The following is a 14844-nucleotide window of genomic DNA, read 5'->3' as shown; positions in this document are numbered from 1 at the left end:
AGGGAGAGACCAGCCTGAGAATAACAGAAAGCGGCTAACCAGTTAGAAATGGTCCGCTTAGAGACAGAGCGACCTAAGCGATTAGGATTGAAAGAAAGGAACAGCTGGAGAGCAGAACGATGAGGAGCGGTGCGCTTCAAGTAGAATGCCAGCCCACGCTTACAATCAAGAGAATGTAGAGCCACTTCTCCAGGTTGAGAATGGGGCTTTGGAAAAAACACAGGAAGAACAACAGATTGGTTGATGTAAAAATCAGAAACAATCTTAGGCAAGAACTTAGGATGGGTACGGAGAACCACCTTATCGTGATGGAAGACAGTGAAAGATGGATCCGCTACCAAGGCTTGAAGCTCACTAACCCGATGGGCAGAAGTGAGAGCAATAAAGAACACAACTTTCCAAGTAAGATACTTTAAGTGAGCCCAACGCTAGCGGCTCGAACGGGGGTTTCATCAATAGAGCAAGGACCACGTTAAGATCCCAAACCACCGGAGGAAGTTTGAGGGGCGGATGAAAGTGGAAAAGTCCTTTCATGAAGCAGGAAACCACAGGATGAACAGAGATAGGCTGTCTGTCAATCGGCTGATGAAAAACAGCAATGGCACTAAGGTGGACTCGAACCGAAGAGGACTTGAGCCCAGCGCCAGACAAGTACAACTGTTAATCCAGGACAGCTGACAAGGAGGCGGGCAGCGGCTCCAGCTGCCGAGTAGCACACCAGGAAGTAAAGCGGGTCCACTTCTGATGGTAACATTGGCGAGTGGACTCCTTCCGAGACGCCTCCAGGACATCCAGCACAGGCTGGGAGAACTGGAATGAGGGCATTAAGTCTCAAGGATCCAAGCTGTTAAATGCAGTGACTGGAGGTTGGGATGAAGCAGAGAACCCTGACAAGCAGAGAAGGAAAAACAGGCAGAGGAAGAGGCTCCCTGGAACTGAGTTACAACAGAAGGGAGAACCAATGTTGACAGGGCCACCGAGGAGCTATCAGAATCATGGTGGCACGCGAAGACTTGAGCTTGACAAGAGTCTTCAGAATCAGAGAGAATGTAGGAACGCATACAGGAACTCGTTCATCCAATCCAGAAGGAAGGCATCAACCTCGATCCTGAGAGGGGTGTAAACCCTGGAACAGAAGCAAGGCAACTTGTGATTGAGGGGGGATGCAAACAGATCAACGTCCGGGGTCCCCAACCAGCAAACACCTGACGCAGGATCCCGGAGTGGAGCGACCATTCTTGAGGCTACAGCAGACGACTCAACCTGTCCGCCAAACAGTTCCGCTGGCCCTGAATGTAGACAGCTCGAAGGAATATGTTGCGGCGGATGGCCCAATCCCGGGGCCACAACGCCTCCAGGCACAAGGACCTGGACCCCGTGCCCCCCTGTTTGTTGATATAATACATGGCGACCTGGTTGTCCGTGCAAACCAGCACCACCCGGTCGCGAAGCAGGTGACAAAAGGCCTTCAGAGCGAGGAAAACCGCTCAAAGCTCCAGAAGATTGATGTGACAAAGGCGGTCCATACGGGACCAAAGACCCTAGGTGTGCAGACTGTCCAGATGAGCCCCCCCAAGCATAGGTCGACGAGTCCGTCATGAGGACTTTTTGCGGAGAAGCCTGAAACAGAAAATCTCTGGAAAGATTGGAAGAGAGCATCCACCAACGGAGAGACCTCTTCAACAAAGGAGTCACGACAATGCGTCGAGAGAGAGAATCGCGATACTGGTTCCATTGGGACATCAGAGTCCATTGAGGAATACGTAGGTGAAGTCTGGTAAAAGGAGTTACTTGAACCGTGGAGGCCATGTGACCTAGGAGGACCATCATGAGTCGAGCGGGCGCTGAGGGCAGATGGGTCACACCATTCGAGGCAAGAAGGAGCGGAGACGAACCGTGTCCAGGACCGTTCCAATGAACTCGAGAGACTGAGACGGGCAGAGGTGAGACTTGGGAAAGTTCACCTCGAAGCCGAGACTCTGAAGGAGCATGATGGTCTGATTCGTCGCTCGCAGTGCTTCGTTGCGAGAGGACGCTTTGATTAACCAGTCGTCAAGGTAGGGAAACACCTGCAGGCCGCGGAGACGCAGGGCCGCAGCTACCACAACCAGACATTTCATGAAAACCCTCGGAGAGGCTGCCAGGCCGAAGGGGAGAACACGATACTGGAGATGGAGATCCCCCACCCGGAGTCTCAAATACTGGCGAGGGGCCAGGTGTATCGGAATGTGCGTGTACGCCTCCTTGAGGTCCAATGAGCACAGCCAATCCCCCTTGTCCAAGAGGGGATACAACGTGGAAAGGATGAGCATTCTGAATCGTTCCCGGACTAGAAACTTGTTCAGAGCACGGAGGTCCAGGATCGGATGTAGATCCCCCGTCTTCTTGGGTACCAGAAAGTACTGGGAATAAAATCCGGAGTTCCACTGATCCGGGGGAACCTCCTCGACCGCCCGAAGGCGAAGCAGGGCCCGAGCTGCCTGCAGAAGTAAAGGGAGCTGAGAATGAGCAGAAGGAAATTCTCTTGGAGGCATGTCCGGGGGTACGCGACTTAAGTGGAGGAAGCTCCCCTCCCAGCTGATAGACAGCACCCAACTGTCGGTGGTAAGACTTACCCACTGGGCATAGAAATGGTGGAGACGACCCCCAATGGGGAAGGGGGAAGACTCCAGAAAGGGAGCCCGAAGGCTCGGACTGGAATTGTCAAAAGGACGGCCTGGTCTTCGCCGGGGCTGGCGGCTGAGACTTAGGTTGACGGGGCTGCTGCTGCATGGGTCGTTTTGCAGGCCTTGAGACAGCAGGAGTGGATTTTTGCGGGTACCTCTGGAGAGGAATGTTATACTGGCGAGCCGGAGGAGCTTTCGGCTTAAGTTTCACCAGAGACGCGAAGGACCGCTCGTGGTCTGAGAGGCGCTTCGTGGCCACCTCGATGGAATCATCGAAGAGCTCATGACCCACACACGAAGATTGGCAAGGCGATCCTGTAGATTTGGATCCATATCCACAATCCGGAAGCCAAGCGAGGCGACGCATGGCGATCGCAAAGGCTGTAATTCTTGAGGACAATTCAAAGGCGTCTTAAGAGGCCTGAAACATACACAGGCGGAGTTGGGAGAGGGTCTCCTCGAGGAGACGAAACCCCTGATGCCAAGGCTCTGGTACGACCTCCCGGAACGAGCAGAGGACATTGATACAGAGCCGGAGGTAGGACATGAAGATGAAATTGTAGTTAAGGACACGGTTCGCCATCATCGAATTTTGATAAAGGCGGCAACTGAATTTGTCCATCGTATGGCCCTCCCTGCCATACGATGGACAAGTCGCTGAGGAAGCCTCGAAGGAAGCCTCTCTGCCATACAAAGGAAATCGCTGAGAAAGCCTCGAAGACGGAGTATAGGAAAAATCCTCAACTGGCTTCGAAGCAGTCCCTTTAGAAGCCGGAAAGGGCCTCGATATGGAACAAACACTAGAGTCCAACTCGAGGACAAGTGTGTGTCTAGATGGTTTTGAGGTCGGAGACCTGCCCCAACAGGGCGGGGAAGACCGGGGCTGTTTAGAAGAGGCGAGCCTCGCCGCAGTAGCGGGGGAAAAAGTAGCCCCCAGCTTGGACCCCCGAAAAGTCACCGGTGACTCAGGAGAAGAAGAACTGCTCGAGGGAATCCGATGAGTCTTACGGTTGAGGCCTCGAGAGACGAGGGGACGCTCAGGCTGGTCACACCGCGACTGGGTCGAGACCAAAGTCAAAGGCGTCGAAGTCGGGACTAGTTGGCTTACCACCGAGGAAAATTGTGTGGCAATAATAGCCTTAAGCATGTCCTCAAACATAGGCACCGAGACCAAAGGTAGGTGTGTCGGAGGTGCAGCAGTGCGCTCCTTCGGGGGCGACCTCGAGGAAGAGTATTCCCTACGTGAGGAGGCATGCTTAGATTGATTTCTCGAAGACACCAACGAGGCGGCGCTAACATGAGACTCCGAGGTAGGCTTCTTCGCTGGCATACCTGAGGAGGAAAGAGGAGACTTACCCAAAGCCGGAGTAGCAGGAGGGGCCGAGTCCGGAGCCTTCGAGGCCGAGGACGTCAAGGCCAAGGCGCCCAACGAGGGCGTCGAGGCCAAGCTCGAGGCCAGCCCCGCAGGATCCATGGGGCCAAAGAGTTGGAGAATCTTGGCCACCAGTCTACGAAGAGCCCGCGGTTGTAAAGTCGCACAATGGGGACACAACTAAGCATGGTGCTCTGCACCCAGGCACTCCACACACCAACCATGAGGATCGGTGGAGATAACCCGGTTGCACTTAGTGCAGTGTTTAAATCCGGAACGAGGCCGAGAAAAAGGAGAGCCGTGGCCCCGCGAGGCCAGGCAGCCAAAAGACCGGGAACCCAGTCAAAAATATACGAACTGAAAAAAATGAAAATAAAGAAAATGAAAGACACGAGCACAGCGACTCGAAAGAAACAAATCAAATAAGCCGCAGTGCCAAGAGGGACAATGAGATTGCGCAAAGCAAGGGAGCAGTGCTTCTGGCTCCGCGGAAAACAGAGAACTGAGGACACGCATGCCCTAGGCAGGGCGGGAGGGGCACGTGCACATGCGCGGGCCAATCGCAAGCCTGAAGGTCTTCGAGCAGGTCTGCTTGCGAAAACGTCTGCTAGGGGGCTCTGTCGGTGATGTCACCCACATGTAGAGAATATGCTGCCTGCTTGTCCTGGGATAAAGAGAGATTGTTCACCCTCTCCAAGGTGAAGAGAACGAGAGGGAACTTGCTAAAGTTAGAAGGAAAAAGATTCCGTACAAACGTAAGGAAGTTCCTCTTCACCCAGAGAGTGGTAGAAATCTGGAACGCTCTTCCGGAGGCTGATATAGGGGAAAGCACCCTTCAGGTTGGATAAGTTGCTACTGGAACAGAATATACGCAGGTAAGGCTAGACTCAAATGGGGCACTGGGGCCGCCGCATGAGCAGACTGCTGGGCACGATGGACCACTGGTCTGACCCAGCAGTGGCAAATCTTATGTTTTTATGTCAAAAAGTGCATAAAGTATACAGCAACTGCCAGTATTCTGATGCTCACATTATCGTGCTCCAAAATCTAAAATGAATGCTTCTGAGCTTCTGCTGAATGCTGGGCTCCCTCAGTGTCAAAAAAGGGAATATTTCATCTTCTGACAGGAATTGGATGATGTCCATTCTCTATTCATATTTGATTTCAATGGTGATTAATATGTTCCCAATGTCAATACATCTCCAATGTTCACTGTAGATCCAGAATCCCTCAAGATTTACTCCTCTAATGCAGGAGTGAATAGATTTGACTTATGAGTGCTAAGGATTTTTTTTTCAAGTGGCTCTTCACAACTCAGAATCCCTACCATTTGAAACAAATGGTATTGTGACAGTTTATAGTCAGACCCAAAGGTGCTGTAAGCTATAGTTTTTTGTCTCCCACCAGATATGATCTTCCTCAAGTGTCCAAATTTTTATGCCACCCAGGGTATTTTTTTCAAACACATTACCACAAGAAAGCTGCTGTGAAATCAAATTAATTAATTTTCAAAAACAGACCCCAACCTGGTCAACTAACCTCCATAACAAGATTGAAGATGAGAATGCAAAAAATAAAAAAAATTTACTACCACAAAACTTAATGTTGACATAGCCTAACCAGAGATGCTAAAGGGAAAAAAGAAGATCTATGCACCACAAAGAAAAGCACAGTTACTTACCGTAACAGGTTTTATCCAGGGACAGTAGGCAGCTATTTTCACATATGGGTGACGTCATCGACGGAGCCCGGATGCGGACGCCTCACAAACAGACTTGCTTGAAGAAACTCAAAGTTTCTAGTCGCCCGCACCACGCATACGCGAGTGCCTTCCCGCCCAGCGCACGGCGCGTCTCCTCAGTTCAGATAGCTAGCAGAGAAGCCAACCAGGGGAGATGGGTGGGTTGTGAGAATAGCTGTCTGCTGTCCCTGGATAACACCTGTTACGGTAAGTAACTGTGCTTTATCCCAGGACAAGCAGGCAGCCTATTCTCACATATGGGTGACCTCCAAGCTAACCAGAATGGGATGGTGGGAGTGTTGGCAATTTAGGAGAATAAATTTTGTAATACTGTTTGGCCAAACTGTCCATCCCGTCTGGAGAAAGTATCCAGACAATAGTGAGAAGTGAAGGGATGAACCGAGGACCAAGTAGCAGCCTTACAAATTTCCTCAATAGGTGTAGATCTGAGGAAAGCTACTGAAGCTGCCATAGCTCTGACTTTATGAGCTGTGACTTTACTGTGAAGAGTTAATTCAGCCTGAGCACAGCAGAATAAGATAGAAGCCGCCATCCAGGTGGAGATGGTACGCTTAGAAATAGGATGTCCCAACATATTGGGATCGAAGGAGACAAAAAGTTTAAGAGCAGATCTGTGTGGTTTGGTGCGTTCCAAATAGAAGGCCAAAGCACGTTTACAGTCCAGAGTATGAAGGACAACTTCTCCAGGATGAGAATGAGGCTTTGGAAAAAACAATGGATTGGTTGAGATGAAATTCCGAGACCACTTTCAGGAGGAATTCAGGATGAGTACGAAGAACCACCTTATCATGATTGAACACTGTAAATAGTGGATCAGCAACTAAAGCTTGCAGCTCACTGACTCGTCGAGCAGAAGTGAGGGCTATGAGAAACACCACTTTCCAAGTGAGATACTTAGATGAGCCTTGTCAATTGGTTCAATTGATTCAGTTGAGCAAGGGCAACATTGAGGTCCCAAACCACAGGAGGGGGTTTGAGAGGAGGTTTGACATTGAAAAGTCCTTTCATGATTCTGGAAACCACCGGGTGAGCAGAGAGGGGTTTTCCTTCAATAGGCTGATGGAAAGTCGCAATTGCACTGAGATGGACTCGGATCGATGTAGACTTGAGGCCAGAATTGGATAAGTGCAAAAGGTAGTCCAAAACAGAAGATAAGGAGGAATGTTGAGGCTCCTTATGATAAGAAAAACACCACGTAGAAAATCTAGTCCATTTTTGGTGATAGTATTGTCTAGTGGTAGGCTTCCTAGAAGCTTCTAAAACATCTCTTACAGATGGAGAAAACTGAAGAGGGGTTATGTTGAGCGGTACCAAGCTGTCAGGCATAGAGACTGCAGGCTGGGATGAAGCAGAGATCCTTGACTCTGTGTAAGCAGAGAAGGAAAAACTGGTAGAGGGCATGGCTCCCTGCTGCTGAGTTGAAATAGAAGGGAGTACCAAGGTTGTATCAGCCACTGAGGAGCAATTAGAATCATGGTAGCATGATCGTTCCTCAACTTAACCAGAGTCTTGAGAATGAGAGGGAATGGAGGGAATGCATAGAGGAAGAGATTTGTCCATTCCAGAAGAAAAGCATCTGCCTCGAGGCGGTGAGGAGAGTATATCCTGGAGCAGAACTAAGGCAGTTTGAAGTTGTGGGGAGCTGCAAACAGGTCTCTCTGAGGCATTCCCCACTGTGAAAAAATGTGATGAAGAGGCGAAGAATGGAGTGTTCATTCGTGAGGTTGCAGTAGACGACTCAAGTTGTCCGCCAAGCAATTCTTCGCCCCTTGAATGTAGACAGCTTTGAGGAAGGTGCTGTGGCGGATTGCCCAGTCCCAAGCCTTAAGAGCTTCTTGACAATGGGAGGCAGACCCTGTCCCTCCCTGTTTGTTGACTTAATACATGGCGACCTGGCTGTCCATTCGAATGAGGACTATTTGGTCATGAAGCAGATGTTGAAAAGCATTGAGAGCTTTGAGGATCGCTCTGAGTTCCAACAGATTGATAAGACACTGACAATCCGTACTGGTCCAGAGGCCTGAGTACGGAAACCATCGAGATAAACGCCCCAAGCGTAGGTCAAAGAGTCTGTCGTGAGGACCCTCTGATGGGGGGGGGGGCATTTGAAAAAGCAAGCCTCTGGAAAGATTGGAAGAGAGTATCCACCAACGGAGAGACTGCTTCAATGAAGGAGTGACTGATATGTGTCGAGAAAGAGGGTCGCAAACTTGCGTCCATTGAGATGCCAGGGTCCACTGAGGAATTCTGAGGTGAAGTCTGGCAAAAGGAGTCACGTGTACTGTGGAGGCCATGTGACCCAGAAGTACCATCATGTGTCTCGCTGAGATGGAAGAGTGGGAAGACACGGTATGACAGAATTGAAGAAGAGCTTCCAGTCTTTGTTGTGGAAAGAATGCTTTGAGTTGGACAGTGTCCAGAACAGCTTCAATGAATTGTAGATTCTGTGAGGGCTGAAGTTGAGATTTGGGAAAGTTGATTTCGAATCCCAAACTTTGAAGGAACCAGATAGTCCGTTGGGTCACTACAATAATCCCTTGAGATGTGGAATCTTTGATGGGCCAGTCGTCGAGGTAGCGAAATACCTGAAGACCATGGTTTCGGAGAGCTGCCGCTACCACTACCAGGCACTTGGTGAACACTCTGGGAGACGAGGCAAGGCCGAAGAAAACCCCTGTTTGGCTGTGCCAAGGGAACTGGCTCGATGGCATGGAGACGAAGCAGAGCGTGAGCTTCCTGAAGAAGAAGGGCGGTCTGGGATGGATTGGAAGGATACTCTCTCGGAGGAAGCTCTGGTGGAACCTGAGTGAAATGAAGAGAGTATCCTTCCCTGATGATGTTAAGTACCCAGAGGTCGGATGCGATTGTCGTCCATCGAGGGTAAAAAAAATGGAGGCGACCTCCAAAAGGGGGAAGATAGGACAGAGACAGAAAGGTGGAGGTTAAGCTCTGTTTCAAACAGTCAAAAAGTGCTGTGTAGCCTTAGGTGCAGCAGAAGGCTGAGGATTTTGTTGCTTCTGAGCAGGAGCTGGCTTTAGCATAGGTCTGACAAAAGAAACAAAGAATTTGTCATGGTCAGACAATTCTATGCTGGCTGCCTCAATGGATTCATCGAAGAGGTCATTGCCAGCAGAAGGAATATTAGCCAAGGTGTCCTGAAACGTAGGATCCATGTGAATGGTACGAAGCCAAGCGAGGCAGCCCACTGCAACAGAACAAGCAGCCGCTCAGGCACACAAATCGAAGGCATCGTAAGAAGACTGGAGGAGATGCAAGCTGAGTTGTGATAGAAAAACTATGACATCTTGAAATTCAAAGTAGTTCTGAGTATGCAAATAACTCAAAAATTTAGGCAAAAGGAGTAATAAAATGAAAAGTATCATTAACGACTTTAGAGGACATCATAGCATTTTTAGAGATGTGACGTCCAAATTCGTCCATAGACTTCCCATCCCTTCCAGGAGTGCAATGTGCCTGGAACAGCTGGAATGGTATGAGGAGATCCGGTAATGCCCTGCCTGGAGAAGGACTCGAGGTGGTCGAGGCAGCCTGGGTCGAAGATGAAACTTCGGCTGGAAAAAAGGCATCAAAAGAATAGGGAGACATGGACAAAGTAATAGAGACCGCTGAGTCGTCGAGGTGTGGAAGTGGATACCTCGATTGAGAAGTCGACGGTCTAGAAGATGCAGGTGGTGATCGAGGCTTAGTGGAAGACAGGCGCTCCTTAGAAGAAGAGCGATGCCTAGAAGCTTGCTTCGAATGTCGATGAGAACTGTGCTTAGAAGCAGATCTCAAAGGTCGAGGAGCCTTTGCCCCGGCGATGGAAGCAGGCGATGCCACCAGGGAATGGATGGGGCTTGAAGCTGTGGATCGAAGCTCCAGAGGCTGGATGGAGGAATCTTGATGCACTCCGAAAGACTCTGCTCCTTGCTTCATGTGCTGAGATGCCAGACCAGACACTCGCAAAGACTCTGCTCCTTGCTTCATGTGCTGAGATGCCAGACCAGACACTCGCAAAGACTCTGCTCCTTGCTTCATGTGCTGAGATGCCAGACCAGACACTCGCAAAGACTCTGCTCCTTGCTTCATGTGCTGAGATGCCAGACCAGACACTCGCAAAGACTCTGCTCCTTGCTTCATGTGCTGAGATGCCAGACCAGACACTCGCAAAGACTCTGCTCCTTGCTTCATGTGCTGAGATGCCAGACCAGACACTCACAAAGACTCTGCTCCTTGCTTCATGTGCTGAGATGCCAGACCAGACACTCGCAAAGACTCTGCTCCTTGCATCGAGTGTGTATATGCCAGACCAGACACTCGCAAAGACTCTGCTCCTTGTATCGAGTGTGTATATGCCAGACCAGACACTCGCAAAGACTCTGCTCCTTGCATCGAGTGTGTATATGCCAGACCAGACACTCGCAAAGACTCTGCTCCTTGCATCGAGTGTGTATATGCCAGACCAGACACTCGCAAAGACTCTGCTCCTTGCATAGAGTGCTAATCTGGAGCTCGGGACATAAACAAAGACTCGACCTCGAGGGAGACTGCTGATTTCCCAGATGAAGTAGAAGAGGCATTGTCGAGGCAGAACTATATTTGCTCAATAACTGAACAATTTGCTGCCCAAACATGGTCTGGAAAGAAGCCGGCTAGGATGGATCCGCGTCTGAAACCGGACCACCTGCCTTGGCTGGAGGTTCCACCGAGGCAGTGGAAAAGTACTTCGACTTGGAAGTCTTAGGCACCTGAAACACCACCGGTGGAACTGTCTGCTGCGCTAGCTCACCTGAGGATACAGGGGAAGATACAGCAAAGAAAGCCGTTGCAAATGAGGAAGGGGTGGTGAGGCTCGAGGTCAAAGCAGTGGAGGCCGGTGGAGCCTCAGTCGAAGTCGAGGCCGGGGTCGACTTTGGAGTCGGGGAAGAAGTGAATTCCATCTGGAAGAGCCTCTCCATTGAAAGTAGACGACGTGTAAGCAAGAGGCTGAAGAGCAGCACAGCAGTCGCACGACTTTGGTTGATAGAGAGGCCCAAGGCACCTGGTACGTGGGTCCGGGAGAGAAATCGCATGCTGACACTGGCTACACTTAATGAAGCCGGTACCTGGCTGGGACATAGAAGGAAAAAACAGCCACTGTAAGGTCGAAACCCGTGGGCTGTGGCAACCGGACAGAAGAAAAAAATATATATATTTTTTTTTTTAAAGAAATAAAAGAAACACAGCGATTCGTGAAGAAAATAACACAAAACCGCGGTGAGAGAAGGCACGAAGTTAGTTAGTTAAATGCAGAGAGTCAAAGATGGACTTCTCGGCTCCGCAGAAAACTGAGAACTGAGGAGACGTGCCCTGCACTGGGCGGGAAGGCACTCACGCATGCGCGGTGCGGGCGACTCGAAACTTCGAGTTTCTTCAAGCAAGTCTGCTTGTGAGGCGCCGCATCCGGGCTCCGTCGATGACGACACCCATATGTGAGAATATGCTTGTCCTGGGATAAAAATAGTTTCCTCAAAAACAGAGAAAGAGAAAGGTCAGCACAGGTACATCTTAGCTACTCTATAGAAAAATAGAGGACAGATGTTCCATATGAAACTCAAGGTGGTGGTATTTAATAGCTGCTTGATACAGGAAAAAAATAAATAACTTTGATTAGATTTGATTTTGTCAATCGAATTGATTTTTCAATTCGATTCACTTCCTATGATATAGCTTTAAAATTAGCTGGTGGATTTTGCAGCTTCTTCTCCAACCCATCCTCCTTTGCCCTCACCAACCCCACACCGGCACCGTCAAGTGTAAAACAAAACAAACACTGTTAGGTCATAGCTCACGTTTACTGTCTAACACCAGCTCTGGCAGGATACACATTTCAAGTTTGACTTATTCTAATCACTATATAGAAAATATAATTATTTTGTATACCTTTTGTTGTCTGGTCATATTATTCAAATCATGTTGGTCCCAGGCTATGGTTTCTGTTCTCTTCCCTCCAGACCCCCTACCCCATCTAATGGGGCCAACACTCTCTCTCTCCCCCCTCTTCCCTCCATCCCATGTGGCCAGCACTCTCTCTTTCTCTCTTCCCTTCCCTCCAGCATCCCCCATCCCATGTAGCCATCAGCCCCTCTTCTCTTCCTTTCAGCCCTCCCCCCACCCCATGTGGCCAGCACCCTTCTTCTCTCTCTCTTTTCCCTCCAGATTACTTCCTTTTGATGTAACTTCCTGTTTCATGAAGAGGGAAAGTCAGAAAGCAGTCAGAAGAGGGAAAGTCCAAAAGCAGGCCTGAATCAGTGGAGGATTTTTTTTTCTTTTTTCAAAACAAATTGGTTCAGCCAAACTGAATCGGTGAATTGATTTGAATCGTGAATCGGGCAGCACTAGCATTCATACACAATAGAGCCTTTCAAAGGTTTCCATAACTTTCTTAGCCAGAAGGCTTTTTCATGTGTGGGTTCTATTGGATGACTTCACTCATATGTGAGGGCTTGATACCCTTCTTGTCCTTGGGAGGATAAAGTTCACAGTAATCATTAGGAAAGGAAATCAAGTGAGCCAGCTAAGATCATTGATCTCTGCTTTACATTTTGTCAGACAAACATGTCTTATCCAAAAAGACTTTCAGGACAGTGTTTTCTTTGTGATTAAAAAAAATGTAACAGACATTTGACAGCTGGTACAGCAGACAATTCTTTTGTCTTAGATGCTTTAAACAACCAACATACCAAACGAATTTCAGTGAAAGCAGCAGTAAATCTTGTATATTTAACTGTTGCTTAGTTTTCTTATCCAAGGTCAAAGCTTGCAGCAACAGCATTCATTTACATACCCCCACAGCCATTCTAAATACACCAGTGCTGCAAATTTACATATGTTTTCAGGGTCCTAATAATTCAAAGCTAAAACCACTCTAGTCATAAATCAAAAAAAAAAAAAACAACCACCACTGGTAGAAATCATCATACAGTGATGAAACAGAAAAAGCTTACCATTAAGAGGTATTCAACCGCTCTGTCAGGATTGTTGAAGCTGGCTCTCAGTGCAGCAATTACCTGCTCCCGCTCATAGCCCATTGACATGATCTCAGTGACCATATTCTCATATGATTGACCCGTCACTGGCAAAAATATGGAAAAGTCAAGAATAATAATGTTATATGCAATTAGTAATATTTTCCAAGGTTACAAAGACAAGTACAGTAAGCAGCTTCCAGATCTGCCATAAATAAAGAATAAAATTAAAGACAAATTGAAATCCTCTCAAGCTTTCTTGATTTCAGGTACAGTCTGTCTCCACCACCTCTTCCGGGAGACTGTTCCACGCATCTATCACTCTTTCTGTAAAAAAGTATTTCCTTAGATTACTCCTGAGCCTATCACCTCTTAACTTCATCCTATGCCCTCTTATTTCAGAGCTTCCTTTCAAATGAAAGACTTGGCTCATGCACATTTACACCACGTAGGTATTTAAATGAGTCTTCCCACTGACCTGGCCCACCAACCATCAGTAAGCCCCTAGCGAAGTTTCTACCAATTGAAAAGAAACACCAGAGTGAGAGGGCATAGAAAAAGGTTAAGAGGTGATAAGCACAGGAGTAATATAAGGAAATACCTTTTTTTATAGAAAGGGTAGATGGAATAGTCTCCCAGTAGAGGTAGTGGAAAAAAGTATTGTATTGAATTCAAGAAAGCATGAGACAGGCACATGGGATCTCTTAGGGAGATGAGGAAATAGTGGATACTGCATATGAGCAAACTGGATGGGGGTCTAGGCCAGGGGTAGGGAACTCCAGTCCTCGAGAGCCGTATTCCAGTCGGGTTTTCAGGATTTCCCCAATGAATTTGCAATGAAAGCAGTGCATGCAAATAGATCAAGCATATTCATTGGGAAAATCCTGAAAACCCGACTGGAATACGGCTCTCGAGGACCAGAGTTCCCTACCTGTGGTCTAGGCCAATTCATTCCCCTGGCTCCAAGGGGATAAGAACATAAGAAGTTGCCTCCACTGGGTCAGACCAGAGGTCCATCTCGCCCAGCGGTCCGCTCCCGCGGCGGCCCATCAGGTCCGCGACCTGTGAAGTGGTTTCTGACCACTTTTATAACCTACCTCAAGTTCTATCTGTACCCCTCTATCCCCTTATCCTCCAGGAACCTATCCAAACCCTCCTTGAACCCTTGTACAGAGTTATGGCCTATCACATCCTCCGGAAGTGCGTTCCATGTGTCCACCACCCTCTGGGTAAAAAAGAACTTCCTAGCATTTGTTCTAAACCTGTCCCCTTTCAATTTGTTCGAGTGACCTCTAGTGCTTGTGGCTCCCCACAGTTTGAAGAATCTGTCCTTATTCACTTTCTCTATGCCCTTTAGGATTTTGAAGGTTTCTATCATGTCCCCTCTAAGTCTCCTCTTCTCCAGGGAGAACAGCCCCAGCATTTTTAACCTGTCAGCGTATGAAAAATTTTCCATACCTTTTATCAGTTTAGTCGCCCTCCTCTGCACTCCCTCGAGTACCGCCATGTCCTTCTTGAGGTATGGCGCCCAGTATTGAACACAGTACTCCAGGTGCGGGCGCACCATTGCGCGATATAGCGGCATGATGACTTCCTTCGTCCTGGTTGTGATACCCTTTTTGATGATGCCCAGCATTCTGTTTGCTTTCTTTGAGGCTGTCGCACACTGCGCCGATGGTTTCAGTGATGTGTCGACCATCACCCCCAGGTCCCTTTCAAGGTTACTCACCCCTAGCAGTGTTCCCCCCATTTTGTAGCTGAACATCAGGTTCTTTTTCCCTACATGCATGACCTTGCATTTCTGTACATTAAAACTCATTTGCCACTTTTTTGCCCAGTCTTCCAATCTCGTTAGGTCCCTTTGCAGGTCTTCACAGTCTTCCGTGTTTCTAACCCTGCTGCAGAGTTTGGTGTCATCAGCAAATTTGATAACCTCACATTTTGTCCCCGTCTCTAGATCGTTAATAAATATATTGAACAGTAGAGGTCCCAGCACCGACCCCTGTGGAACTCCGCTCGTGACCCATTGCCAGTCTG

The 14844-nt window shown here is 48.6% G+C and overlaps 1 protein-coding gene across 3 annotated transcripts in view; it reads right to left on the bottom strand.

The window, feature by feature from the left end:
* RAD23B (RAD23 homolog B, nucleotide excision repair protein) overlaps positions 1 to 14844 on the bottom strand; it is a 245740-nt gene that overhangs the window by 88917 nt on the left and 141979 nt on the right. For all 3 annotated transcript variants that reach the window (XM_033918631.1, XM_033918623.1, XM_033918639.1), the window contains one exon: positions 12787 to 12914. In XM_033918631.1, the coding sequence (XP_033774522.1) occupies positions 12787 to 12914 (128 nt within the window). The remainder of the gene's footprint in view (positions 1 to 12786; positions 12915 to 14844) is intronic.

The sequence above is a fragment of the Geotrypetes seraphini genome, chromosome 1, assembly GCF_902459505.1.
Source record: "Geotrypetes seraphini chromosome 1, aGeoSer1.1, whole genome shotgun sequence".
NCBI lineage: Eukaryota > Metazoa > Chordata > Amphibia > Gymnophiona > Dermophiidae > Geotrypetes > Geotrypetes seraphini.
This window is presented reverse-complemented; position numbering and strand designations above follow the sequence as displayed.